We start from the raw sequence: 26,910 nt of genomic DNA, 5'->3' as shown, positions 1-26,910 counted from the left end.
CTGGGAGCTCTGGAACCCACTTCAGAGCCTTGGAGCCATTCCATTTGGGGAGGGTGTAGGGCACTTAGACACCAGCTCTTACTGCTTACCTCCTATGGCTGGACCCTAGGTGGGGGTAGGGGTGAAATTAATTTCCTGGCACTGTGGGGTGGGTCAAGCCTCTTCAACTGGAGAGGAAACCCTCTAGCAAGGAGGTACAGGTGCTGTGGCACAGGTGGGGCTGCCGTGCACCAGCAGAGTGGAGTGGGGCAGAGCTGCAGTGTCCTGGGCCCGCCTTATTTCTGAACTAGTGCCCCCCACAAGCGTCCTCCCCTGCTGCTTCCTCAGAGCCCCAAAGTCATGTTTTGTTTTGTTTTTTTAGAGTGCTGTGGCGTTACAGCTCACAGCAACCTCCGGCTCTTGGGCTTAGGCAATTCTCTTGCCTCAGCCTCCTGAGTAGCTGGGACTACAGGTCCCCGCCACAATGCCCGGCTATTTTTTTTGTAGTTTGGTTGGGGCCAGGTTTGAACCCACCATCCTCGGTATATGGGGCTGGTGCCCTACTCACTGAGCCACAGGTGCCGCCCCCAAAGTCATGTTTTGCTTCTAGTCTGCTCTGTATGGTGCAGCTGCTGCATGGTGTTCCCGCACTTTGTACATGTGTGTTGTACCAGGCTGGGTGTGGGGAGCCCCGCAGTCCGCTGGGGGTCGTCCTGCTTGCTGCCTTCACTCTAGCGAGAGCCTGAAGAAGCTAATTGTCCTTTGGCCTGCAGCCTGGATGGACTTTAAATGAACCTGCTGGTCTCAAAGATGAAAAGCTAATCCCAGCACTCTGGGAGGCTGAAACAGGTGGATTGTCTGAGCTCACAGGTTTGAGACCAGCCTGAGTTAGAGTAAGACCCAGTCTCTAAAAACAGCCGGGTGTTGAATCAATTGAGCCCAAGACTTAGGTTGCTGTGAGCTATGACAAAGTGAGACTCTGTCTCAACAAAACAAAACAACAACAAAAAAGACATGGAAAGCTAGTTTTTTATCTCTTTTTTGAGACAGTCTCACTCTGCTGTTGCCCACAATGGAGTACACTGTGCCTCATGCCTGTAACCCCACCACTCTGGGAGGTGGAGGTGGGTGGATTGCTTGAGGTCAGAAGTTCCAGACCAGCCTGAGCAAGAGTGAGACCTGGTCTCTAAAACCAGTGTTGTGGTGGGCATCTTTAGTCCCAGCTGCTTGGGAGGCTGAGGCAAGAGGATTGCTTGAACCCAAGAGTTTGAGGTTGCTGTGAGCTATGACACTCATGCCATTCTACCAAAGGCGACAAAGTGAGACTCTGTCTTTTTTTTCTTTTTTTTTTAAGACAGAGCCTTAAGCTATCGCCCTGGGTAGAGTGCCATGGTGTCACAGCTCACAGCAACCTCAAACTCTTGGGCTTAAGCAATTCTCTTGCCTCAGCCTCTCAAGTAGCTGGGACTACAGACGCCAGCCACAATGCCCAGCTATTTTTTTGTCGTGGTTGTCATTGTTGTTTCAGCTGGTCCGGGCTGGGTTTGAACCTGCCAGCCTCAGTGTATGTGGCCAGAGCCCTACCCACTGAGCTACAGGTGCCGCCGAGACTCTGTCTTTTTTTCTGCAGAGACACTGTGCTTGTCTAGGCTGGTCTCAAATTCCTGGGTTCAAGCAATCCTCTTACCTTTGTCTGCTCTGTATGGTGCAGCTGCTGTCTGATGTCCCCACACTTCGCCCATGTGTGTTGTGTTGTACCAGGCTGGGTGTGGGCTCCTGCACAAAGTGCTGGGATTACAGGCATAAGCCACTACGCTGGCCTAGAAAGCTGTTTTTAGTTAAATCTATTTGTACTTGCTGGCTGGCAAAATCCCTTAGGCCCCTGTGTCCAAGTGAGGAAAAGGAGGGAGCACGATAGGGTGACTTACTCCAGATGTTCTTACTGCTCCCCCAGTGCACAGGCAAACTGTGTCCTCCGGTGGTGCAGAGTCTCCTTTTGAAGCCCTTGGTTCTGGTTATGTCTCCTTGAAGCCTGCAGGTTGTTCTCAGTTCTGTTGGTGTGTGGCAGCACGTGTGGCTTCCTTCTCTCTGCAGACTCAGTGGCTTGTCCCCATTTCTGGGGGAGACAGATGCAGAGACCATGAATTTCATTGTGAACTGTAGCTGGGATTTCAACTCTGACACCTTTGAAGGGCTATCGGAGGAGGCCAAGGACTTTGTTTCCAGGTTGCTGATCAAAGAGAAGAGGTACCTTTCACTGCCATTCACTCCTGAGCCCTGTGGGTGGCAATCCTGGTCTGAGTACTGGGCAGGACTGCTGAAGCTAAGGGCCTTTAGTCCTTTGTATGGACAGGCTCTCTTTTTAGGGTGGAGGGGGGTGTTGCTTTATCAGCTACTTCTCTGGAACAATAAAGGAGCAGAGAAAGGGATAAAGGAAATCAATTAAAAAACAAACAACTAGGACCACAAAATACAGTTTTAGAAAGGAGCGTATTTGCAAACTAGTCCTGTCTCCAAGTTATTATCACTTGGATTAGAATAACGTTGAAAAACAGTTGAGAAATGCAGATGTTATCCCAAGAATGGACTTGGAACACCTCACTTCTTAGTGGTGAAGGGCGACTTAGGCTCCAGCAGCAGTGTAGGTGAGCTATTGAGGTTATTTTTTGATAGTCAGACATAAAGTAATAACTGACTAGCGACGCCCATAGCTCAGTCAGTGGTTAGGGTGCTAGCCAGATACACTCAGGTTGGCGGGTTTGAACCCAGCCTGGGCCAGCTAAACAACGACAACTGCAACAAAAAAAATAGCCAGGCATTGTGGCAGGCACCTGTAGTCCCAGCTACTCAGGAGGTTGAGGCAAGAGAATCGCTTAAGCCCGAGTTTGAGGTTGCTGTGAGCTGTGACTCCACGACACTCTACCACAGGCAACATAGTGAGACTGTCTCAAAAAAAAAAAAAAATAAAAGTAATAAGGACCCCAATGGAAGGCCCAAGAGTCTGAGCTCAAAGCTCCTATTTACCTAATCTTCAGTTTCACTCCTTTCTGACTGTGCAAAGTTATGTGGGAAGAAATTTCTTTTTTTCTCGGGCTTAAGCAATTCTCTTACCTCAGACTCCCGAGTAGCTGGGACTACAGGCACCCGCCACAACGCCCGGCTATTTTTTTGTTGTTGTTGTTGCAGTTGTCATTGTTGTGTAGCAGGCTTGGGCTGGGCTCGAACCCACCAGCCTCGGTGTATGCGGCCGGTGCCCTACTCACTGGGCTACAGGCGCCCCTGAAAAAAAGAAATTTCTACTTTGTTCTCTAGAAGGAGGAATGAGCTGCTTTCAAGTCTCCTGCTTTTTTGCTTTTGAAGAGCAATTCCAGGCACAACTCCCCTCTGGCCACCCCACTGGACTCCCCGGGCTCCAGAGGTGGGAGGCATGGTGAACCCCTGGAATACTTGCCCTCTGTAGAGGCCAGGCAGCTGTCTTGCTGAGGCACTATTAGGGAGGGGAATTTTAGACTCCAGAAGTTCCCTTTTTGGTACATGGCATACATCTGCCTAAATCTACATCTGTTGCACCTACTCAATCTTCCTACATGATCAAACAGATTTTGGGGCTAGAAAAGGCCACCCCACTAAACGTCTTGATGGCTGTTTGACTTCACAGCTGCAGGATGAGTGCTGCACAGTCCCTGAAACACGAGTGGCTGAATAATCTGCCCGCCAAGGCTTCCACATCCAAAGTTGGCCTCAAATCCCAACTATTGCTGCAGAAATACATGGCTCAGAGAAAATGGAAGGTATTTTGTTTTTCTTTCGTAAAGGCAGAATTTATCTTCTTTTTTTTTTTTTTGAGACAGTGTCTCACTTTGTCGTCCTCGGTAGAGTGCCGTGGCATCACAGCTTACACCAATCTACACCTCTTGGGCTTAGGTGATTCTCTTGCTCAGCCTCCCAAGTAGCTGGGACTCAGGCGCCCGCCACAACACGCAACTATTTTTTGTTGCAGTTTGGCTGGGGCCGGGTTTGAACCCGCCACCCTTGGTATATTGGGCCAGGGTCCTACTCACTGAGCCACAGGCGTGGCCCCAGCATTTATCTTCATAATCTGTTCTTTGAAAGAATTGTAGCTAGCTTTTCACTTCATGTTTTGATTATATCGAGGAAAAGTTTCTCTCCTGTCAACAGCTATTAGCTTGATTTAGAAATGCCACAGACCAATGGCTCAGCACCTGTAGCTCAGTAGCTAGGGCACCGGCCATATATACTGGAGCTGGCGGGTTCGAACCCAGCCTGGGCCTGCCAAACAGCAATGACAACTACAATGAAAAAATAGCCGGGTGTTGTGGCAGGCGCCTGTAGTCCCAGCTACTTGGGAGGCTGAGGCAAGAGACTTGCTTAAACCCAAGAGTTTGAGGTTGCTGTGAGCTGTGATGCCACGGCATTCTGCAGAGGGTGACATAGTGAGACTCTGTCTCAAAAAAAAAAAGAAAGAAAGGATGAAAGAAATGCAACAGACCCAAAAGAACTGACATGAAGTTGCATTTGCTTTATCCTTATGTGGACACATGAAGTGACAAAGTGCAGCTTAAGTACATGTTCTCCATGGCAACCAAGGCCAGATTCCCCCCACATCTCATAAATGAGGCATAGGAAAGCTCTATTAAGCTTTCAAAATGTTACACTTCTATTTACAACAGAACTCTTTGCTACCATAGGTATAAAACCTATCTTAAAAGCAATTGTGATCCAGGGAAGTAGTTTTCCACCATTTTGATATTGACTCAAATCTTGAGTAAGGAGCAAAAAACAAAAGCAAAGCACCTAATGTAGGGAGCCAGCACACAGCAATACACACATACACACACACATGCGCATGTACAGTAGGGAGCCAGCACACAGCAATACACACATACACACACACACGCATGTACAGTAGGGAGCCAGCACACAGCAATACACAAACACACACACACATACACATATGCATGGACAGACAGTAGGAAGTCAGCACACAGTGTATACAACACACACACACACGTGGGCACACACACACAGTAGGGAGCCAGCAAATAGTGTATACACACGTTCCTGCACACTCTCACACATGGTAGGGAGCCAGCACACAGCATATACACACACACACACACACACATACATGGGAGAAAAATTTCGTGACATTTACTCTGAAAGAGTGTGATGCATTCTGATGTGTTCTAGTCCGTGCCATTTGGATTCATTTTTTAAAAGTGCTGTTTAGTTGGGCGTGGTGGCTCATGCCCATAATCTTAACACTCTGGGAGGCCAAGGCAGGAGGATCAACTGAGCTCAGGAGTTCAAGTCCAGTCTCAGCAAGAGCAAGATCCCATCTCTGCTAAAAATAGAAAAATTACCAGGCATTGTGGTGGGCGCCTGTAGTCGCAGCTACCCGGATGGCTGAGGTATGAGGATCACTTCAGTCCAAGAGTTTGAGGTTGCTGTGAGCTATGATGCTACAGCACTCTACCAAGGGCAACAAACTGAGACTCTGTCTCAAAAATCAATCAATCAAATAAATAAAACAAAAATGTCAGGTTCATAATCTACCAATCTGATTTCATGACCTACTGGTTTGAAACACATTGTTCAAGAGTGCTCCAATGTTTATGTGAAAAGGGTGGGTGGGATAACATACCTTGTCACTTGATACTTACTCCAAACATGATTTGGAAGGTCATGTGACTATACTACTAAAATTGTTCCCCTTTAGTTTATCCATTTTGAAAAAATCTAAGTGACTAGACTCACTTAAATCCTTTTATTGTTTCTTCTTAAAGATATTGGTCTAAAAACATGCCTTTTCTTTTCTTTTCTTCTTATCTCAAGAAACATTTCTACGCGGTGACTGCTGCCAACAGGTTAAGGAAATTCCCAACTGGTCCCTAATCCTCAATTCTGCTGCTCTGAAGGGCCCAGAAATTCATACTAAGGCCAGTGGTGAAGTGATGAAGAGATGACTCAAGATTTTAAATCCAGCCTTTTACTCTTATTGGTTTTACTTATTTTATTAAAAAGGTCATGGCTGCTGCCTTTTTTGTGGATGAAAAATGGCTCCAAAGAAAGCATCCTGACGACTGTTTTCTGACTTGTAAGATCATTTAGTTTGAAATGCTGTGTTTACTTTTTAGGTAACCTACTTTTGGTGATAAGTATTAGGCATGCTTTAGGTATGTGAGGAAGTTCCTACTCTGTATACATCAAATTTATATTCTGAACTTACTTTGATTAAAGACCTCAGTAGACTTTTCATAAGTGCCTGTCACTCGGTACTATCTCTTCCAGTACAATGAATTCCTAGAATTTTGGTTTGCTCAGGTCTGAGTTGACATTTCTGTATTACTCCACACTAGTGCCAAGCAATGTGGATTGAACACAGCGATACTCCAACTTGTTTTAACTTATGTTCCCTTTTGAGAATCAACATCATAGTTTGAAATTTCAAAATATATCAACTGTCATGCTAAATCACAATGATGATCCTTTTGACTGTGCTTCTGAAATCTTTATATACCTCCACCCTCTCTCCTAATTCTGCCCTGTCCTGATCCCTGTTTCTTGGTTATGAATTTCTATTTCTGGTCTTGTAAGTCTGGAAACTTATTCCCAGTTTATTCATGAGGCATAAAGAAGCTAATTAATTTGTTCAAGGTTTCACAGGTGGCTAAGTAGCTAAGCAGGGTTTTAAACCCAGGAAGTCTGATTCAAATTTGTGCTCTGGTGGGCAGTGTGCCTTTTTTCCTGATAGATATAACTTTTAGCATAACAAAGACTCCCTCAAACTGATAACAAGTATAGCATAAATGCATATAAAAATAACATTTATTAACTTAGGCTGTACAATACATTGATTTAGTCAAACCAAAAAACTTACACAAAACTTAAATCTGTAAGGTTCCATATCAAGCTTGAATTTTACATTCTGGATATGACAGGAGGCTGCTATTCATTTGAAACAAAACAAAGCAAAATGGCTCCAATTCTATTTTCTAGGAACACAAGAGGCTATGCCAGTCAGGCACTGCAACTGATCCAAGGTTGCTCACATCAGGAGCCAGGCCACTGCACAGAACTCTACCCCAGTTCTGGCTTCTTTGCTATTAATACAATAGTCTTAGGATCCTTGTTATAGGAGTTCAAACAAAATTCCAGAGGCCTCAAATCTTCCCGAAATCTGTATGTATCCCTTGCTGAAGGATGAAATCACTCTGTTGTAGCCTTTTGAACATTAGCAGCATTTTCCAAAATTTTTCTTTTCCATTCTTCATAATCCTGTGTCAGATCTTCATCTTTCTGTGGTTTATGTGGGAGCTCTACTTTTTTCTCTATTTCTATGAGAAAATTATCAAACTTCTTATGTTTAACAATGAAATAGGAAAAAAGCGAACTTATTTAAAGTTTCCAATTAATGTAATAGGAAATAAGATACTGAACTGAAATGTTGAAACAGTAGCCACTTTTTTTTTTTTTTTTTTGTAGAGACAGAGTTTCACTTTATTGCCCTCGGTAGAGTGCCGTGGCCTCACACAGCTCACAGCAACCTCCAACTCCTGGGCTTAGGCGATTCTCCTGCCTCAGCCTCCCGAGTAGCTGGGACTACAGGCACCCGCCACAACGCCCAGCTATTTTTTTGTTGCAGTGTGGCCGGGGTTGGGTTTGAACCCGCCACCCTCGGCATATGGGGCCGGCGCCCTGCTCATTGAGCCACAGGTGCCACCCACACTTTTGTTTTTTTTAAGATGGGTCCTTGCTATGTTGTGCAGGCTAGACATGAACACCAGGGCTTAAGCAATCCTCCCACTTAAGCTTCCCAAGCAGCTAGGACTCCAGCCTGATGCAACTACACCTGGCTTAGCTATCACTGTTTTCTCTTCCTTACATTCCAAGACATCAAGTACTTATCTTATGCTTGATAGGCAGTGAACTAACCACTTTAAACAGTATTATTTCACTTAACCCTCACTAGACTCCATAATGTACTAATTTCATTGTTAGTACAGTTAGTAAAATTTACCCTTTGCTGGGGGTTCAACCACTGTTTTCGTTTTCTTCTGTGGTGGAGTAGCCAAATGTCCAGGTTCTCCTTTAAGGAACAAGGTATTATGAAGGTTAATTTTCTATTCTCGATTTCGGTATTTGGACATATTATATTAGATCACAAGTAAGTATTAGATACCTTGACTGCCAAACACAAGGATAAGTAGAAGGCAAATGATCTTGCCCTTCTCTTTTCTTTGACCTCTTTTGTCAGACTTGAGGTTCACTTCTATTCTAGCTTCAGTGCATTTACCATTGGAACATGTTAATAGAGAACCCATTTTCCAGGCACAGATTCATGGAATCATATGTTTTTAAAGTTATTAAGTTATTATTTTTACTTGAAAAACAGAAAACCTAATTTTCTCACTAAAAACTTATCTGGTCCACATGAAATACAGAATTTAGGAGGCAGCCAGTTTGGAAATATTTAACTTGGATAGCGCTTATGGCTTGGTGGGTGGGGCGCTGACCCCATATACAGAGGGTGGCGGGTTCAAACCTGGCCCTGGCCAAACTGCAACAAAAAAATGGCCAGGTGTTGTGGTGGGCGCCTGTAGTCCCAGCTACTCAGGAGGCTGAGGCAAGAGAATCGCCTTAAGCCCAGAAGTTGGAGATTGCTGTGAGCTGTGTGACACCACAGCACTCTACTGAGGGCAAGAAAGTGACAAAAAAAAAAAAAGAAGAAGAAGAAGAAAATATTTAACTTTTCCAGCAAGTCTGCACTTTTTTTTTTTTTTTGAGACAGAGTCTCACTTTGTTGCCCCTGGTGGAGTGCCATGGCTCACAGCAACCTCCAATTCTTGGGCTCAAGCGATTCTCTTGTCTCAGCTTCCCAAGTAGCAGGGACAATAAGAGCCTGCCACCATACCCAACTATTTTTTTTTTTTTTTTAGAGAGGAGGTCTCACTTTGGCTGAGGCTGGTCTCGAACTTGAGAGCTCAGGCAATCCACCCTCTTCGGCCTCCCAGAGTGAAGTCTGCATTTTCCAATGACACATTCTTGAACTACAGAATACTCACTGTCAGTCTGCTGCCCAATCTTCTCTAACTGTTTGCACAGTCGATCAAATATGGCCTTTTTTACACCAGCTGTGGCTACCATTTTGTTTTTATCCACTTTCAGCTTTAGAATCCTACAAAAGAATTCACACATTGCATTCCTCAAGACTACTACAGTTTTCCTTTTTGGACAACCAGATGATGAACTCATTTCCTTTTTGTACATGCTTTAGTATGTACAAAATTTAGTACCCCAAACAGTCTAGTTTTCTTTATTCCAAACATGTCTTAACTCACTTGAGCCCAAGAGTTGGAGGTTGCTATAAGCTATGATGCCATGGCACTCTACTCAGGGCAATAGCTTGAGATTCTGTCTCAAAAAAAGAAAGAAAGAAAGAAAGAAACCATGCGAATTTGCCATTTAAAGCCCTTTAGCTAGTTGTTTATTGGACTGAGTTAAAATGCACATGGGATTTGGTAACAAAAGGGACACATAAAGACATTGGCTGCAGTGCTTCATCCCTTTTAGAATTTTTTAGTAAATCACAGATGTTATTAATTTGCAAAATGACAATTACTTATTTATTTAAGCAGTTTTAAGTATTCATTTTAACCCCACTAGTAACACAGTATCACTAATAAAAACACAAAACAAGCTTTGTATTCAGGATAACAGACCCATTCTTTACATAGTGCAGTATGATATCAAAAGTGGGGTTATTTGATTATCCTTACTGTTTTCTACAATAACAGCCACACTCTCCCTATACACACATACCTTTGTTGAATTAAATGGACATTTTCTACAAATGCCAATTAATCACTCCTAGTTATGTAAATAATTAAGTCAAGCATACCAAAATTAGGATAGCAGCTATATTAAAGGGCCAACCACATTTTGTTTTCTAAGAGGTTTTCCAGCAAGAAAAAAGAAAACAACTTTAGATAAAGATTATCAACCATTACTGATTAACTCTAGGCTAACATTTCACACATAGATAACCCAAAATTTTAATATTCGGATGAAAGAATTTATCATTAAAATGTTTTATAAATTACTTGCAGAACAGTTGCTTTAAAAAGAAAAAAGAAGGGCGGTGCCTGTGGCTCAGTGGGCAGGGCACCGCCCCATATACCAAAGGTGATGGGTTCAAACCCAGGCCCGGCCAAACTGCAACAAAAAATAGCCGGGTGTTGTGGCGGGTTCCTATAGTCCCAGCTACTTGGGAGGCTAAGGCAAGAGAATCGCCTAGGCCCAGGAGTTGGAGGTTGCTGTGAGCTGTGTGACGCCACGGCACTCTACTGAAGGCGATAAAGTGAGACTCTGTCTTTATAAAAAAAAAAAAAAATAGCTGAGCATTGTGGTGGGCGCCTATAGTCCTAGCTACTTGGGAGGCTGAGGCAAGAGAATCGCCTAAGCCCAAGAGCTGGAGGTTGCTGTGAGCTATGGAGCTGTGACACCATGGTGCTCTACCAAGGGCGACAAAGTGAGACTCTGTCTCTAAAAAACAAAAAGAAAAAAGACCAGGAAATCACAGGTGAATACTATTTCAAGGACAGATTTCACCACTTATATGAGGGATACTCTGAAATCAAAAAAACCAGCTTATGCCTTGGCAAATAGATTTCTGGTAATACTAGTTCCAAGTTGCCAGATATATTACGGGATAAATGGGCAACTTAGCCTCTATTCCCAAAGTTATTTGTAGGGGAAAATATGCTCTGAATTGAAATCAACTAAATGAGAAGTATTCTTTGAGAGTGAAGCATGCACTTGTAAACTGGGGGCTTTTCTGAATGTTATAAGGAACACTTACTTGCATGCTGAAAGTAGTGCAGCACTGGTGAAAAGTGGCCTGGATAAGTCAAGATCTACTTGCTGTGTCTTGGGAAGACTGGATTCATAGCTAAGGGGCAAACAGTATTTGCAGAATTATTAGCCAGAAAGTATTTCAAAAGGGACTGAAAATACAAATCAGAACTTACAAGTTTTTGTTTTATTTTATTTTTTTGAGACAGTCTCACTATGTCGTCCTTGGTAGAGTGCTATGGCGTCACAGCTCACAGCAACCTCAAACCCTTGGGCTTAAGTGACTCTTGCCTCAGCCTCCCAAGTAGCTGGGACTACTAAAAAATTACTAATATGCCAAAGTGATAGAGCATATATGAATTTTAAAAACTTGTAAGTTCATGGCTCGGTGCCCGTAGCACAGTGGTTATGTCTCTAGCCACATACACCAAGGCTGGTGGGTTCAACCGCAGCCTGGGCCAGCTAAACAATAATGACAACTGCAACAAAAAATAGCTGGGTGTTGTGGTGGGCACCTATAGTCCCAGCTACTTGGGAGGCTGAGGCAAGAGTCACTTAAGCCCAAGGGTTTGAGGTTGCTGTGGGCTGTAATGTCATGGCACTCTACCAAGCATGGTGGCTCACACCTGTAATCCCAGTACTTGGGAGGCCAAGGTGGGTGGATTGCCTGAGCTCATAGGTTCGAGACCAGCCTGAGCCAGAGTGAGACCCTATCTCAAAAAAAATAGCTGGGCGTTGTGGTGGGCATCTGTAGTCCCAACTACTTGGGAGGCTGAGGCAAAAGGACCACTTGAGTCCAAGAGTCTGAGGTTCCTGTGAGCTATGACACCACGGTTCTCTACCAAGGGTGACAAAGTGAGACTCTGTTTCAAACAAACAAACAAAAAAAAGAACTGAAAATTAACCAAACAATTTTGCTTCATCCATCTATCAATATAAATTTTCAGTTAAGGTTCTTTATGCCCCATACCTTTGTAGTAACTTTGAAGCGATGTTCACTGCTTCTGTACAGCTAAACTGTACAGCTAGGTCTCTTATTCCAATATTTGAATCCAGGCCCAGTAAACACTCAAAAGATTTAAGACAGCTCTGATAAATCTTCTTGTTCAAACCAGAAAGTTTAATTAAATAAGCCTTTGAAAGGAAACACATACATAGATCATAAAAATTGTAAAGTTCTTATTCTATATGTTGGTATCCTTAAACACTTGTTTAATAAGTGGTATCAAGTTTTTTATAGTTTTTGGCCGGGGTGGGTTTAAACCCGCCACCTCCGGCATATGGGGCTGGCGCCCTACTCCTTTGAGCCACAAGCACTGCCAAGTTTTCAAAATTAATCAATTCCATGGCAAGTCACTCCATCTAAAGATTAGCTTCATTTGGTCAAAAAATACTAATCAGCAGATACTTCAGGATGAAGCTGATTATCTCCTTTCCAGCCACTGGCTGCCAGAAATTTATTGAAGTGGACAATGAACGCAAACTTCCTACGTTCTATGAGAAGTGCATGGCCACAGAAATTGCTGCTGACGTGCTGGGAGAAGAATGGAAGGGTTATGTGGTCTGAATCAGTGGTGGAAACAACAAGCAAGGTTTCCCCATGAAGCAGGATGTCTTGAACCTGGCCAGGTCTGCGTGCTGCTGAGTAAGGGGTATTCCTGTTATAGACCAAGGAGAACTGGAAAAAGTAAGTAAAAATCCGTTCGGGGTTACTTTGTGGATGCCAATCTGAGTGTTCTCAACTTGGTTATTGTAAAAAAAGGAGAGAAGGATATACCTGGACTGACTGACACTACAGTACCTCGGCATTGGGGGCCTAAAAGAGCCAGCAGAGTCTGCAAACTTTTCAATTTGTCTAAAGAAGATGATGTTCACCAATACATTGTCAGAAAGCCCTTAAACAAAGAAGATAAACCTAGGACCAAAGCACCCAAGATGCAGCGTCTTATAACTCTATGTGTTTTGTAACATAAACACTGGCACATTGCTCTGAAGAAACAGTATACTAAGAAAAATAAGGAAGAGGATGCTGAATATGCTAAACTTTTGGCCAGGAGAATGAAGGATGACAAAGAAAAGTGCCAGGAAGAGATTGCCAAAAGACGCAGGCTGTCCTCTTTGAGAGCTTCCACTTCTAAGTCTGAATCCAGTCAAAAATAAGGATTTTTTTGAGTAACAAATAAATGAGATCTTATCTCAAAAACCAAAATACTAATCAGAGTGAAGACTGCTTTCAAGGTGCTAGTAGTGTAGAAAGGCAGTCATACACATGTACAGATAATTTAAAATTTTTACATAGTATTAATATAGTCAAGCTGTAAATAAAAACCAGTGGGAGACACGTATATCATTACTTGTATTCAACAAAGATGCAAATTTGCAATTTAATGGGAAATGGAAGGAGAGAAGTAGTGGGAATGGGGTGGGGAGAGAAGGGGGAGAGGGAAACTAAGAAAGAAACATGAGGATCAACAACTGTGGGGAACAGACTATTTCTAGGAGAATCAAGGAAAGCTTCAGAAAGAATTAACAGAAAGGTAGGGGCATGTAAGACAAACAGGAGTGTGCCAGAAGAGCACTGTGGGAAAGCAGAGTATTGCATTTATAAAGCCGTTAGTAACTGAAGCGCAGTCTGTTAAGTGAATTCTGTAGTTTGAGGTCAGGTTTCAAGATAGGCTGGAGAGTTTGATAATAATGGGTAGCTAACATGGCTTTGTTGTTAGTACTATCATTTAACGAACGTGTTGTTATGACATAGGTACTGTGTTAAGTGAGTTACATACAATATACTGATTAATCTTCATAATCATCCAGTGAAATGGGTATTTGTGTCCCCAGTTTACAGATGAGGAAACCGGAGACTCAGAGCTACTAAATGGTGTTGAGATTTGATCTCAACATGTGACTTTTTTTTTTTTTTTTTTTGAGACAGAGTCTCACTATGTCCCCCTTGGTAGAGTGCTGGGGCATCATAGCTCACAGCAACCTCAAACTCTTAGGGTTAAGTGATTCTCTTGCCTCAGCCTCCCAAGTAGCTCAGACTACAGGCGCTGCCACAATGCCTGGCTTTTTATTTTTTTTTTTGGTTGCAGTTGTCATTGCCAAAGTTTAGCAAGCCTGGGCTAGGATGGAACCCACCAGCCTCGGTGTATGTGGCTAGAGCCCTACTCACTAAGCTACAGGCTCCAAGCCACAACACATGACTCTTACTGATTCCAAAGCTTGTTCTCTCAATCACTACAAGGGGAGAAAACCACACATAGCTTTTCTGGTACGCGCTTGAGGATGATGTTAGCAGCAGCATGGAACATGGACTCTAATAAAGAAAGAGGTGGTCAGGGAAACCAGACAGTGAAGAGTAAAGACAATATTGCAAAAAAAAGCTTTTCTTCCCCAACTCAACAAAATGATTCTAAAGTCTATCCAGAATAACGTATGAGAACAGCCAGGAAAATTCTAAAACAAGAGTTTTGACTGGTGTCTGGTCCAACCAAAACTTTAAATGGAAGGGTTCAGTGGGACAGACCTACTTACCCTGTCCAAGGGGCACTTCATGCAGGAAGCTGCAAGGTCCAGGCACATGACCGCACTGCTGGTCTCCGTGGTGAGCACAGACAGGCCAGCACACTTCACCTGCGACAGTCGCAAGTACTCCTCGGCTTTCCTAGTTTAAAGGGCAGAGTGCTCCCTAACTCTGAATCAGAAGATTGCCCAGCACTTTGGCAAACAATGAATAGGCCTGGTGAGCTTCACGCTGCGCCTAATCACTGTGCCGGGAAAGCAGCTCGCTTTTCTTTGGGACCAGAAGCTCCGAAAGGCAGAACTAGCACCCTGACTGCAGACATCGCGGTGCTCAAGTGGGTTCAGCCAAAAGAAAATTAGAGTTCGGACAAAAAAATAAAAAGTCCCTTCTTTCCTCCTTCCCTTACTGCAACACGCACGAACTGTCGGGGGCAGCCAGGTAAGACGAGGCCTCCCCCTGCCCCAGCCCTCGTCTGCCGCCTCCTTTGAAGCAGTGGCTCTCCAAGTTCCGGTCCGGGACAGTCACCTCGCGGGCTGGCGAACACAGGCTGCTGGGCCAGCCCCGCCTTCCAGTCCTTAGGGAGGTTCTTTTATCCCCCTCTCCGCCTGCCGGCCTGGTCCTGCCCTCCTCCTTTCACCTGCGACCGCTTCAGCACCCACCCCGCCTGGTCGGGCTGTGGTCCCCTCCCACCGCCCGCATCTCGCACTGGTCGGGTCTCAGCGCCCAGGGCGCCTCGTCCGAGCCCCCTTCAGCATTTTGGAACCGGCAGCCGCTGCGCCCCGCCGGCACCGGCCGCCCAGCCCGTCACCCTGCGGACTGCTCTGCACGTTAGGTCCAAACGGGACGGACTGCGATCTCCATCGGCCTCTGCGAGCGTCTGCGGCCGCCGGGAAGTTCCCCAGCTTCGCGCCTCCCCCACGGAGCGGGGCTGACCTCACAGCAGCCCCTTATCGACCGCGCGCAGAAGCCCGCAGGCGTTTGCATCCCGCTCGGCCCCGCGCTCCCCGGATTCCCGCGCAGCCAGTCGCCGGGCAACAGCGCGGGCCTCGTTTGAAGACCCATTCAGACTCGCGAGGCAGGAGCCACGCCCTGGGCGCACGTGCCCGGACTTACCTCAGCACTTCGGGCTCGGAGAGGCCTAGGCGCGGGGCCAGGCGCCGGATCAGCTCGGACCCCATAGCTCGGAATTGAGGAACTCCAGCGAACAGCCGCGGCTACACGAATACCGCGCGCAAGCTCCGCGCAGGCCTGTGAGAGCCAGGCCCCACCCCCAGCACATCGAGATTGGCTGGAACGAGATGTTGTGGCTGTGTTATGAACAAATCCTAGTCTTTCTTTCGCGCAAGCGCAGCACGAATGCTACTTCTCCAAGGCGGATGTAGCAAACATGAACCCGCGGCTCCCTGTCCTTTTACTCCTTCCTTCACGAAAAAGTTATGATGCACCGCCTTTCCGTCCAGCTGTCTCCAGCCTAATGCCTTTCGCGCCCTGCTGCTCCGCTCCGCCCCGCCCACTCTAACACATAGTGGAGGGATTGGCTAGTTCCCAGGTCCGTCAGTCTAGCGTGAAATGTCAAGGGCCAATAAGCACGCGAGACTTGGGTTCGTAGAAGCAGGCCAATTGAGGAGACGTCTGTTGGTCTGAAGGCGGGGCTAGAGGGCGTGGCTCGGGAAGGGCCTTAGCGTCACATGACCGCGGGCGGCTTCGGGCGGGGTGGATGCCGCTTGCTGCAGGCTCTGGGGAGTCGCCATGGTGAGTGGTGGAGGGGGCGGCGATCCCCGGGCCGACCCTCTCTGCGGCCCCTGCTCTCCTGCCACCCTGTAGCCCCGCGGGCGGAGTAGAGGCCCAGCAGCCAGACTGGGCTAACCCCAGCCCGGCTTGGCCTGTGGGCTAGGGGACAGGCCGAGGAAGGCCTCAAGCAGGCCGATCCGTGCGGGGGTGGGCGGCGGCTCCTGGCCGCTGCCGTGTGTCTGACACAGAGCGGCCTTTCTCTGGGTAGCTCGGTCCGTAGGCCCCGGAGGTCCACGAAGTCCTGTGGCCGCCCCTACTAGAATCGGCCACCTTCCCGCCACGAGGGAAGCCCAAGTCTTAGATCTGAGCGTCCGGCGGGTCAGGAGCATGCGGAGGGCCGGAGGCTCCGAGGGGGCGCCGGGATCCTCCCAGAGATCAGCTGCCCAGCTCTGTGTTTAGTTGTGCGGGGTAGGTCTCACGCCCTGCTGGAAGGGTCACCATGGTTCCCTGGCTTTGCTCGGGCTCATAACCCCTTCGGCTATAGGGCTCGTGCGCGAATTCTAGGGACCTGCTTTTGTGAATTTCCTGGAAGGACTCATGCTGTTTTCTACTACTCCTGGCAGTAAGGAAGGAGAGAATGCTTGCTTTTTAGACTGTTCGTTGAGCGCCCTGGTTCTCTTGTCTTCTGAAATCCAAGTATTTTACTTGGTGGAGGTTGCCCTTCTCCGTAGGACCTCTCTGCGATGACAGCAGATTGTCAGCTTCCTCAAAGCGTGGATCTTTGTCTCTAGTTCACACAGAGGCAAGTCGTCACTTGCACTTTATTGGCGCTTGAAATGCCCCGCACTGGATAAGTGTTTTTGAATGTTGTGTGTCCGTTTTAACTATCTTATCCACTCTAAGACAAGCATGGAAACTGATTTCACTTTAAATGTTAATGCTTGAAAGAATTAAATGTTTGACATGAACTACTTTCATGTAATTGATTGCCATACAAGGTCATTTTGCTGATTTTTCACAATATTTACAGTTGGGAATTGACCGGTGCAAAATTTAACTTCAGGATTTGCGTGTTTCTCAGAGTTTATAGATTGACATTTTTACAGTGTTTTGTAATGGAAAGCGCTTGAGAGTCTCCCACACACCTCAGTTCTTTGCTGGGTGAACCAGTTTCAAAGCAATGAGCCAGACACGCTGTCCTGTCCTCATGTATATTATTGGGAAAAGAAACTTGAGTTATCAGCCCTTTCACAGCCATTGTGTTTATGATTTGGGCAAATCACTCAGTCTTTAGTATCTGTACTAAAATTCTTGGAACCAATTCAGTTCATCAAATTATTGTGTGCCGCCAATGTCATGGACTGTGTAGGGCACTTAAGAGTCTAGGGGGAGAGTCTTGTGAAACTTATTGTCAGGTAGTGTGAGAATTGCTTTACTAGCACTGTTAACTCAGTACTTTGGGGTTGTAGAGGGAGAGATGCTTTTGCCTAAGGAGCTTGGGAAAGGCTACAGAAAGTAACATTTGAACTGAGACTCTAAGGATGGTGGCAGAAATTCTCCAGGTCAGAAGAGAGGATATTGCCTGCCAATAGATGAAGCCAGAAGTGAATGTTTTTGTATGCACTGTCATAGGATTTTTGGAGAGATCTATCTATTGGTAAATGAGGTTAGCACCACCTGGGCATTCACATTAAATTTTGGAGTTCCCATTCTTTCATTGTCTTTACTACTTCAGTTGTTAATTTGTGCTATGTGATCATTTTAAAAATAGCACTTTCATTAACATGAAATTCTGTATCTTTGTAAGATTAGTTTTAATTTTACAGTTGATTTGTGTTGTATTCTCAGATTACATCTACAGCTTTTGAATGAGGAAATTGACCAAAAAATAAGTTTCTAGGATAGGTGGAAATAATTGCTTATATCTACTTGGGATGTAATAATAATTGTAACATTTATTAAGTACTTATTACTAAATGGTTTGAGTTTTTCCTATGTCATTTCATTAATTCTCATGGCGGTGGTACTCTTATTATCCCTGTTTTATGTAAGAGGAAACAAAAGTAGCTTGTTTGAAGTAGAGTCATTTTACATGTGGTCACTTCATGATAACCTTTGCTTTGCTCTGCACCTTGTTAATAATTTTACACTTGATAGCCGGGCGTTGTGACGGGCGCCTGTAGTCCCAGCTACTCCGGAGGCTGAGGCAAGAGAATCGCTTAAGCCCAGGAGTTGGAGGTTGCTGTGAGCTGTGTGACGCCACGGCACTCTACCAAGGGCCATAAAGTTAGACTCTGTCTCTACCAAAAAAAAAATAATAATAATAATGATAATTTTACACTTGAGAGGGCTGTTTCTGGGTCTCAAGCTTTTACAAAGGCAGCCTAATCACAGAAGTTCATTTTGATCTTGATTCTGTATGTTTTCCTTTTTTTCTGATCCATACAGGATCATTTGCAAGTGGAAAACACTTTCATGCATGAGAAGACATTGGTTACTTGACTTGCATTTAATGAAGGGCAAGGAAGAAAGGGCATCAAGAATAGCCCTTAGAGGGCGGCACCTGTGGCTCAGTGGGTATAGCACCGGCCCCATATACCGAGGGTGGCAGGTTTGAACCCAGCCAAACTGCAACAACAACAAAAAATAGCCAGGCGTACCCAGCCCCGGCCAAACTGTAACAAAAAAAATAGCCGGGTGTTGTGGTGGGCGCCTGTAGTCCCAGCTGCTCGGGAGGCTGAGGCAAGAGAATTGCGTAAGCCCAAGAGTTTGGAGGTTGCTATGAGCTATAATGCAACTGCGCTCTACCCAGGGTTATAAAGTGAGACTCTATCTCAAAAAAAAGAACAGCCCTTAGAATACCTGTCAATATTATACTTACATTGTCTTGTGAGTAATATGTAAAAATCTATTTCTTTATTATAGCTTTATTCCTTCATTTGTAACTTACTTTGCGATAAGTTGTGCTCTGTAATTTTCAGTTTTCAATATTTTGTATTTACATTTCTATTAATTTTAAGCCCAGTTGATACAAAATAGAAGAATTTTGCTAAAATTTTATTCATTTGTTTAGAGATCACTGGATCTTTCTAGTCATTCTACATTAATATTTTAAAATTGTTTGTAATCTCATAAGAGAAAGCTTACAGATTTTTGGCAAATTAATGATGCCATCAATAGTTTTGTTTTAATTATACTATAGAATTAATTTTAGGGCATGTAAAGTGTATAAATTTTAAAGCACACTTAGATTTGTGTCAGTACCAACACAGTAACAATGCAGAACTTTTTCTTCACCCAAAAAAGAGCCTCATGCTATTCAGTTATAGTTACACCCTCCTCCCACCCATAATCTCTGTCAAACACATCTGTTTTTTCCATCACTGTGGTTTTGCCTTTCGAGAATGTCATATAAATGAAATTATACAGGGAACCTTTTGAGTGATTTCTTTCACTCAGCACAAAGCTTCCAAGATTTATCCAAGTTAGGGCTAGGTGTGGTGGCTCGTGCCTGTATTCCTAGCACAAAGGGAGACCAAGGCAGGTAAACTGCTTGAGCTCAGAAGTGTAAAACCAGCTTGAGCCCAGAGTGAGACTCCATCTCTACTAAAAGTAGAAAAAACTAGCCAGGCACCTGTAGTCCCAGCTACTGGGGAGGCTGATACAAAGGATCTTTTGAGCCCAAGAGTTTGAGGTTGCCATGAGCTAAGATGACGTCACGGCACTCTACCCAGGGCAACAGAGTGAGACCTTGTCTCAAAAAAAAAAAAAAAAAAATTATCTAAATTGCTGAATATATCAATAATTGGTTTCTTGCTTCTGCTGATTAGTATTCCATTAAATGGATGTACTGTTTTGTGTATCCATTTGCTCATTGAAGGACATTTAGATTCTTTCCAGTTTTTACCTATTATATAAATAAAGGTCCTCTGAAAATTCGTGTACAAGTTCTTATGTGAACATACAAAAAAAAAAAAAAGAGAGAATCGTTTGTAATCTCTTTATAGGGCTGGCACCTGTGGCTCAAGGAGTAGGGTGCCGGCCCCATATACCGGAGGTGGCAGTTTCAAACTTGGCCCTGGCCAAAACTGCAAAAAAAATTAAAAAAGTAATCTCTTTATAGCCACAGTTTCATTTGCTATGTAATAAAAATTATTATACATAATAGCCAAAAGATGGAAAAAACTTACTTGTCTATGAATGGATGAATAGGTGAACAAAATACCACCCTATTCATCCATCAGTGAAATTAAAAGAAGGGAGATTCTGACATGTTACAACATGAATGAACCTTGAAAACAAGGCTAAGTAAAATAAACTAGACACAAAAGTAAATGTATTGTGTGATTTCACTTATATGAGGTATTTGTACCTAGAGTATTCAAACTACTACTGTAAGAGTAGACTAGAGAGGTGGAATTTGTACAGGGTGGAATTTAATGGGTATAGAGCAGTGTTTTCCAGCCTTTCTTATTTCATGGCACACTTACCTATAGTTCAACTTCTGTGGCACAGTTAAATTACAATTAAAAAAGGGGGGTAAAAAAAAGAATATATTTACTGTGCTTTGAACGTCTTCTGAATATAATTTAATTAATTATCTTTAAAAATGTTTGTGGCACACCGGTTGAAAATTGCTGGTATGGAGTGTCTCTTTCCATTTGGAAAAATGAGAAAGTTCTAGAGATGGTGACAACTGTATGAGATGAATGTGCTTTATACTTCAGTGTTGTACACGTTAATATAATTCATGTTACAGTGCTGTACACGTAAAAGTGATTAAAATGGTACATTTTAATGGCTGTTTTACCATGATAAAAAGTAATTATCATAAAAATGTCCTGATATATCACTGCTCATCTCTAAGTTGACCGTTTGAACTTAACGAAATTTATTGATTCAAATTATTAAATCCATTGCATCTAGAGGTAAGGAGCTAAAAACAGCCTAATCAAGGGTGTAGAACCTGTGGACCATGTGGGTGGTGTTGGCTATCAGGAAGAGTAGGCATGGACCTTTTTCACCTTATTGTTAATGTTTGTGTATTTACTGTGTGGCCCAAGACAACTCTTAGCTTCCATTATTCCACAGAGATGTAAAAAGGGTTGGACACCCCTGAATTCTAAATGATAGCTTGGTTTCAAAGCTCTCAGAGGACTATCCCATGATAAATAGTAAATTTCATTGAGTCAGAATCCTTAAATGCTGATGTCATTCTTGTGAAACCAGCATTTTATGCTAATCGCTGTGCTGTATAAATAAATGTTTTCCTCTGTGAAGCTAGTGAATGATGCCCCATGATCATATCAATGTACACAGCTATGATTTAATAAAAAAAAATTAATGTTTTCCTTAAGTGAAGTTCAAAAGTCATCTAAATTTCTTTAAAGTTTATTTGTGCTTCTGAGGAAGAACTCAGTTTACTTGTTTGTTGTGGGAAAAAAGGAGATACATGGCAACATTGCTCATTATTCAATTTTTTCTTATTCCAAAATTAGACCAAGAGAAGTTTTTGTTTTTGTTTTGAGACAGTGTCTCACTATATCGTCCTCACTAGAGTGCTGTGGCATCATAGCTCATGCTTATAGCAACCTCAAACTCTGGAGCTTAAGCGATTCTCTTGCCTCAGCCTCCCAAGTAGCTGGGACTCAGCTCGCCATAACAACCAGCTTTTCTTTTTTTGTCGTTGTTATTGTTTGGCAGGCTTGTGCCAGGTTCAAACCTGCCAGCCCCTGTGTATGTGGCTGGCACCCTAGCTGCTGCGCTATAAGCCCCGAGCCAAGATTTTGATTTTTATAAGCTATTCTAGTTCAGAAGTGGGTTTCATGTCGCTCTCTCTCATTTGTTAGTCTCAAAATGAAATGTTGTTTTGATTGTCTTAATCAAACAGACCAGATTTTACTTTCATATTTATATGTTAAGTTCTTGCCTTCCACCTTTCTAGTTCATTATGTGGGAGGCATTCTGTCTTTAGTCATTCTTTTTTTAATGGAGGTAAGATTGATATGACAAAATTAACCATTTAAAGTGAACATGTCAGTGGCGTTTACATTTGCAGTATTATACAACTACCACTTCAAAATATTTTCCTCTCTCCAAAAGGAGACCATGTATCCATTAATAATTACTCCCCCACCCTTCCTGGTAACTACCAGCCTATTTTCTATTTCTATGGATGATTTACCCAGTTAGGAGATTTTTTTTTTTTTTCAGAGTCACCTCTTTGGAAAAGGCCTCTCTTTTCCACTATACATTTTTGTTTGTTTGTTTGTTGTTTTGAGACAGAGTCTCACAATGTCATCTTTGGTAGAGTGCTGTGGAGTCATAGCTCACAGAAACCTCAAACTCTTGGGCTTCAGTGATTGTCTTGCCTCAGCCTCCCAGGTAACTGGGACTACAGGTGCCTGCCACAACGCCCGGCTATTTATTTATTTATTTTTTGCTGTTGTTATTGTTGTTTTAGCAGGCCCGGGCTGGGTTCAAACCCTCTAGTCCTGGTGCATGTGGCTGGTGCCCTAACCACTGAGCTACAGGTGCCGAGCCCACTAGACTATTTTTCATCCACAACTTAGTCTACTCTTAGACCAATGAACCCGTTTATAAGAACAATGACAACCCACTTCCTGCCCAGCAATATATAATGGACTAAACAGCTTAGAAATAAAATTATTGCTGTGACCTATAGTTGAAAATTATAAAGAACACTTTCCTCAAATACTTGGCTTGTATCATTTCAAATATATAGATCTATGGCTATAATGAACAAAATATATGTAGATACTCTTCTCTTTGTCATCACCAAAAATGTGCTTGCACAATGAATTAGATCTCCCTGTCAAGTGTAACTAACCTCACTCCTTCATGTAGTATAAACAATGCATTTATATCACTACCATGCATGCATAACATTATAATTATAAATGATGGTCATGTTTGGCACCCAAAACATGCCTGATACATAATGTTCAGTGTATGAATGGAAAAGTTGATTTCAGAATGTTCAATTATACATTTAACTGGTGGCACCTGTAGCTCAGTGGGTAAGGTGCTGGCCACACTGAGGCTGGTGGGTTCGAACCCAGCCCAGGCCAGCTAAAACAACAATGATAACTGCAACAACAACCAAAAAAATAGCCGGCCATTATGGCAGGCACCTGTAGTCCCAGCTACTTGGGATGCTGAGGCAAGAGAATCGCGTAAGCCCAAGAGTTTGAGATTGCTGTGAGCTGTGATGCCACAGCACTCTACCAAGGGCAACAACTTTAGACTCTGTCTCAAAAAAAAAAAAAAAAATTATATATTTAACCAAAAAGAAAAAGAAAAATCTTCCTGGCTCGGCACTCATAGCCAGCCACATACACCAGAGCTGGCGGGTTCGAATCCACCCCGGGCCTGCCAAACAATAATGATAACTATAACCAAAAAGTAGCAGGGCATTGTGGTGGGTGCCTGTAGTCCCAGCTACTTGAGAAGCCGAGGCAAGAGAATCACTTAAGCCCAAGAGTTGGAGGTTGCTGTGAGCTGTGAGGCCACGGCACTCTACCCAGGGCGACAGCTTGAGGCTCCGTCTCAAAAAAAAAAAAAAAAAGGCATTTGGTAGGATGGCTATGTTCTGGTTGGATTAGCAGAACACAGCTGCAAACTACCACTGTAAGTTTAAGGCCAGGTAACACAAGAATATTTTTCTGAGAAAGGCAATTTGTTGTACACATTTCTGTTTTCCTTTAGCAGTCATATGCTGTTAGCTTCAGTGACTGGGCACAGCTCTGTGTTCATTCAGTAGCTGTCAAAATTGATAAATGGGTTCTAGATATAAAGCTGGAGTGAGCCTTCGTCAACGTCTTGGGAGAGGACTGGGTAGAGCTATAGAAATAACAGATTTGCTAGAAGAATGTGCTTATGAGACATTTGTGGGATTTTTTTTTTTTTTTTTTTTTTCAGCCTACAACACAGCAGTCACCTCAGGATGAGCAGGAAAAGCTCTTGGATGAAGCTATCCAGGCTGTGAAGGTCCAGTCATTCCAGATGAAGAGATGCTTGGTAAGAATGAAAATGTGTTGCCATTATCTCTCATGCACTCTGTGAAATAGTTTCAACGGAGGGACCTGTTTACTCATACTGATATTTATGGTCTGGGATTGTTTGTCTTGTCTTCCAAGAGACCCTGCCTTTTATTTACACATGACTGTATTATCACCACACCAGTGTCTGACCTAAATTTATTAGTGTCTTTGGTTCTATACTTCAAACTTGAGGTGTATTTAACATATAATGGGTGCCCAATAAATATGTGCTAAATGAATAGATTTAAATGCTTTCTCTTCAAATTATTCAGCTTTTATCCCCTTGAATAGCTTGAAAACTTTTAATTTCCATCCTGAAAAGTTACATTTATTGCAGAAATGAGCTTAAAAATTATACTTGATCTAGGCCAGGCCCGGTGGCTCATGCCTGTAATTCTAGTACTCTGGGAGGCCGAGGTGGGTGAATTGTTTGAGCCCATGAGTTTGAGACAAGCCTGAACAAAAGCAAGACCCCTCACCCTCCCCATTTCTACTAAAATAGAAAAACTGAGGCAAGAGGATCACTTGAGCCCAAAAGTTGGAGGTTGCTATGAACTATGACACCACCGTACTCTAGTCAGGGTAATAGCTTGAGACTCTGTCTCAAAAAAAAAAAGAACAAAACTTGACCTATTTGTATATTTTCATATTCTGAAAGACAGGGGATAATCTGTGCAGATACTGTAAATCCTCTGGATTAGCCTTTAAGTAATTGAATGAAATAGGTTGATGCTTCAAGCCATAAATTGCTATGCTGATGATGATGTCTTTGTAAAATGTCTTAGAGTTTCTAAAGCTTAGTAATGTGCTCTTGTATCTTACAGTGGTTTCCTTGCAACAAATTTGGAGTGAAAAATAAATGTCTTAAAAAGGAGAAAGTGGATTTGCTATAGTTTGCTTCTTTCTCTTTCTGTGTATGGATAATATTTCATGTACCTCAAGGAATTGACTTCATTTATGAGTTCAGTGAAACATATGACCATTGTGAGGGTTTGAAGAACACAGGAAGGAAGGCAGACTTGCATGGGTAGTCATTTCACACAGCTCTGAAGTGTCTTTAACATGACAAAGCCATTGTAAGGATAGTATCTTGGCTTCAAAAAATTGATATGCTGGCTCTTTTGATTGCAGGTAAAATGTGAATTAATGAAGCTAGTTTCCTACTCTCTAGGGGCTAAAAAGATTAGAGTTGTATCAGGAAATGTACAGTACTAGATGTGTAAGTCTTGCCAAACTCTATAGCCCTAGTGAGGAATCATACATGTTTTTCTTTTCTGTAGGGAGAAAGCAAGTTGAAACTATGGTTTAAATAATTTAAGGGCTTTATACTTTTAAAACTATTCAACAAGTCTTTGATCTAAAGAGTGTATACAAAGAAAATAAATGTTTATTTAAATTAAGAATTCTCATCTTTTCTTTTGGTATTTCTGTAGGATAAAAACAAGCTCATGGATGCTCTGAAACATGCTTCTAATATGCTTGGTGAACTCCGGACCTCCATGTTATCACCAAAGAGCTATTATGAACTTTGTATCTTTCAAATGTTGAAGAATTTAAGAATTTGGACCACACTTTTGTCTTGATAAGGCCAATTTTGTTCTTTATTAAATTTCTCTGGAGTTATATTATTCTTCATTGTCTTAGTCGAATAGTATTCCTTCTCAATCCATGTAGATATGCTAAATGAAGCAGGCTTTCAGAATACCCTTTGTCTGTGTAAACTTCCTTAATGGATGTTAATGTCTTAGTTTTCAGACCCTTCATGAAGAATATGGAGGCTGTTCGCAGATGGTTCTTTAATGCTTAAATTTTGTCACATAGGATTCTAAAACCGAATTCAGTCATTTGCCATTTTAAAACTTGTTAACATTCTGAGGGGTAATCATAATATTTAGTGTTTTGCTTTACCAAACATCCTTTAAAACATTTACGGTAGAACCTCTGTAAGTTGACCACCCAAGCTGGTCGGCATATGAAGGTGGTCAACATAAGGAGCTAGGTCTGCTGTACTAATACGTACACATGCTGCACGTCCAGGCTGTGAGAAGTAGGTCGCCTTAAGGATGTGGTTAGTGCAAGGAGGTGGTTCAACTATGGAGATTTTACTGTATTTTAAAGTAAAGAAAGCCCAACTGAAATTCTGTCTTCACTTAAACACTGTCTCTTAAAGGACTAGGATTTAACACATATGCCCCAGAGTTTTAATGACTCCAACAAGTTCCAGAGTTTTGCTTAGGTTAGCTTATCTTTATTTTTAGTCCTTAATCATAATTAAAAGATATGGCTATTTCTGATGAGCTGCACTACTTAGAGGTCTACTTGACAGATGAATTTGCCAAAGGAAGAAAAGTGGCAGATCTCTATGAACTTGTACAGTATGCTGGAAACATTATCCCAAGGCTGTAAGTAATTAGCAAACTGAGGACATATCTGCATTTCCCACTTTGTTATACACTTCAAAATTAGCAGCTTAAGATTTTTAAAAATTGAGGTTAACATTTTGGTAGATACTCTGTTATTTAAAATTTTAGAGTAGGGCGGTGCCTGTGGCTCAGTGAGTAGGGCACCATCCCCATATACTGAGAGTGGTGGGTTCGAACCCAGCCCTGGCCAGCTAAAACAGCAGTGGCAATTGCAACAAAAAATAGCCGGGCACTGTGGCGGGCGCCTGTAGTCCCAGCTACTCAGGAGGCTGAGGCAAGACAATCGCCTAAGCCCAAGAGCTGGAGGTTGTTGTGA

General features: G+C 43.2%; 3 protein-coding genes and 1 pseudogene across 11 annotated transcripts in view; 3 read left to right on the top strand and 1 right to left on the bottom strand.

Moving 5' to 3' along the window:
• The window catches only part of MYLK3 (myosin light chain kinase 3), a 49,047-nt gene extending 42,427 nt beyond the window's left edge, over window positions 1–6,620 (top strand). For 3 of the 7 annotated variants that reach the window (XM_053582079.1, XM_053582076.1, XM_053582077.1), the window contains 3 exons: window positions 2,074–2,226; window positions 3,638–3,770; window positions 5,836–6,606. In XM_053582079.1, coding sequence (XP_053438054.1) covers window positions 2,074–2,226; window positions 3,638–3,770; window positions 5,836–5,895 — 346 coding nt within the window. In that variant the 3' untranslated portion in view covers window positions 5,896–6,606. Of the gene's footprint in view, window positions 1–2,073; window positions 2,227–3,637; window positions 3,771–5,835 lie in introns of all 7 variants that reach the window. The other 4 variants (XM_053582078.1, XM_053582080.1, XM_053582074.1 and 1 more) reach the window with 3 other exon arrangements.
• A 119-nt stretch (window positions 6,621–6,739) lies between these two features.
• Window positions 6,740–15,849, bottom strand: ORC6 (origin recognition complex subunit 6). 3 transcript variants are annotated; one of them, XM_053582087.1, is made up of 7 exons: window positions 15,491–15,848; window positions 14,389–14,518; window positions 11,825–11,988; window positions 10,862–10,951; window positions 9,066–9,178; window positions 8,021–8,089; window positions 6,744–7,337 (listed from the first exon to the last, which is right to left on the bottom strand). In XM_053582087.1, exons 1-7 carry the CDS (start codon window positions 15,553–15,555, stop codon window positions 7,210–7,212), a joined length of 759 nt encoding a protein of 252 aa, XP_053438062.1. In that variant the 5' UTR covers window positions 15,556–15,848; the 3' UTR covers window positions 6,744–7,209. The 3 variants fall into 3 exon arrangements, with proteins under 3 accessions (XP_053438063.1, XP_053438062.1, XP_053438064.1); XM_053582089.1 differs by having other exon boundaries at window positions 7,208–7,322; window positions 8,005–8,089; window positions 15,491–15,849; XM_053582088.1 differs by lacking the exon at window positions 8,021–8,089 and having other exon boundaries at window positions 6,740–7,337.
• LOC128579868 (40S ribosomal protein S6-like) lies at window positions 11,995–14,376 on the top strand (annotated as a pseudogene).
• Window positions 15,850–16,046: 197 nt separating the features above from the next.
• The window catches only part of VPS35 (VPS35 retromer complex component), a 34,973-nt gene continuing 24,109 nt past the window's right edge, over window positions 16,047–26,910 (top strand). Inside the window, exons 1-4 of the mRNA XM_053582094.1 lie at window positions 16,047–16,129; window positions 24,050–24,148; window positions 25,605–25,701; window positions 26,450–26,573. Coding sequence (XP_053438069.1) covers window positions 16,127–16,129; window positions 24,050–24,148; window positions 25,605–25,701; window positions 26,450–26,573 — 323 coding nt within the window. The 5' untranslated portion in view covers window positions 16,047–16,126. The remainder of the gene's footprint in view (window positions 16,130–24,049; window positions 24,149–25,604; window positions 25,702–26,449; window positions 26,574–26,910) is intronic.

This window comes from Nycticebus coucang, chromosome 2, assembly GCF_027406575.1.
Source record: "Nycticebus coucang isolate mNycCou1 chromosome 2, mNycCou1.pri, whole genome shotgun sequence".
Lineage (NCBI taxonomy): Eukaryota > Metazoa > Chordata > Mammalia > Primates > Lorisidae > Nycticebus > Nycticebus coucang.
This window is presented reverse-complemented; position numbering and strand designations above follow the sequence as displayed.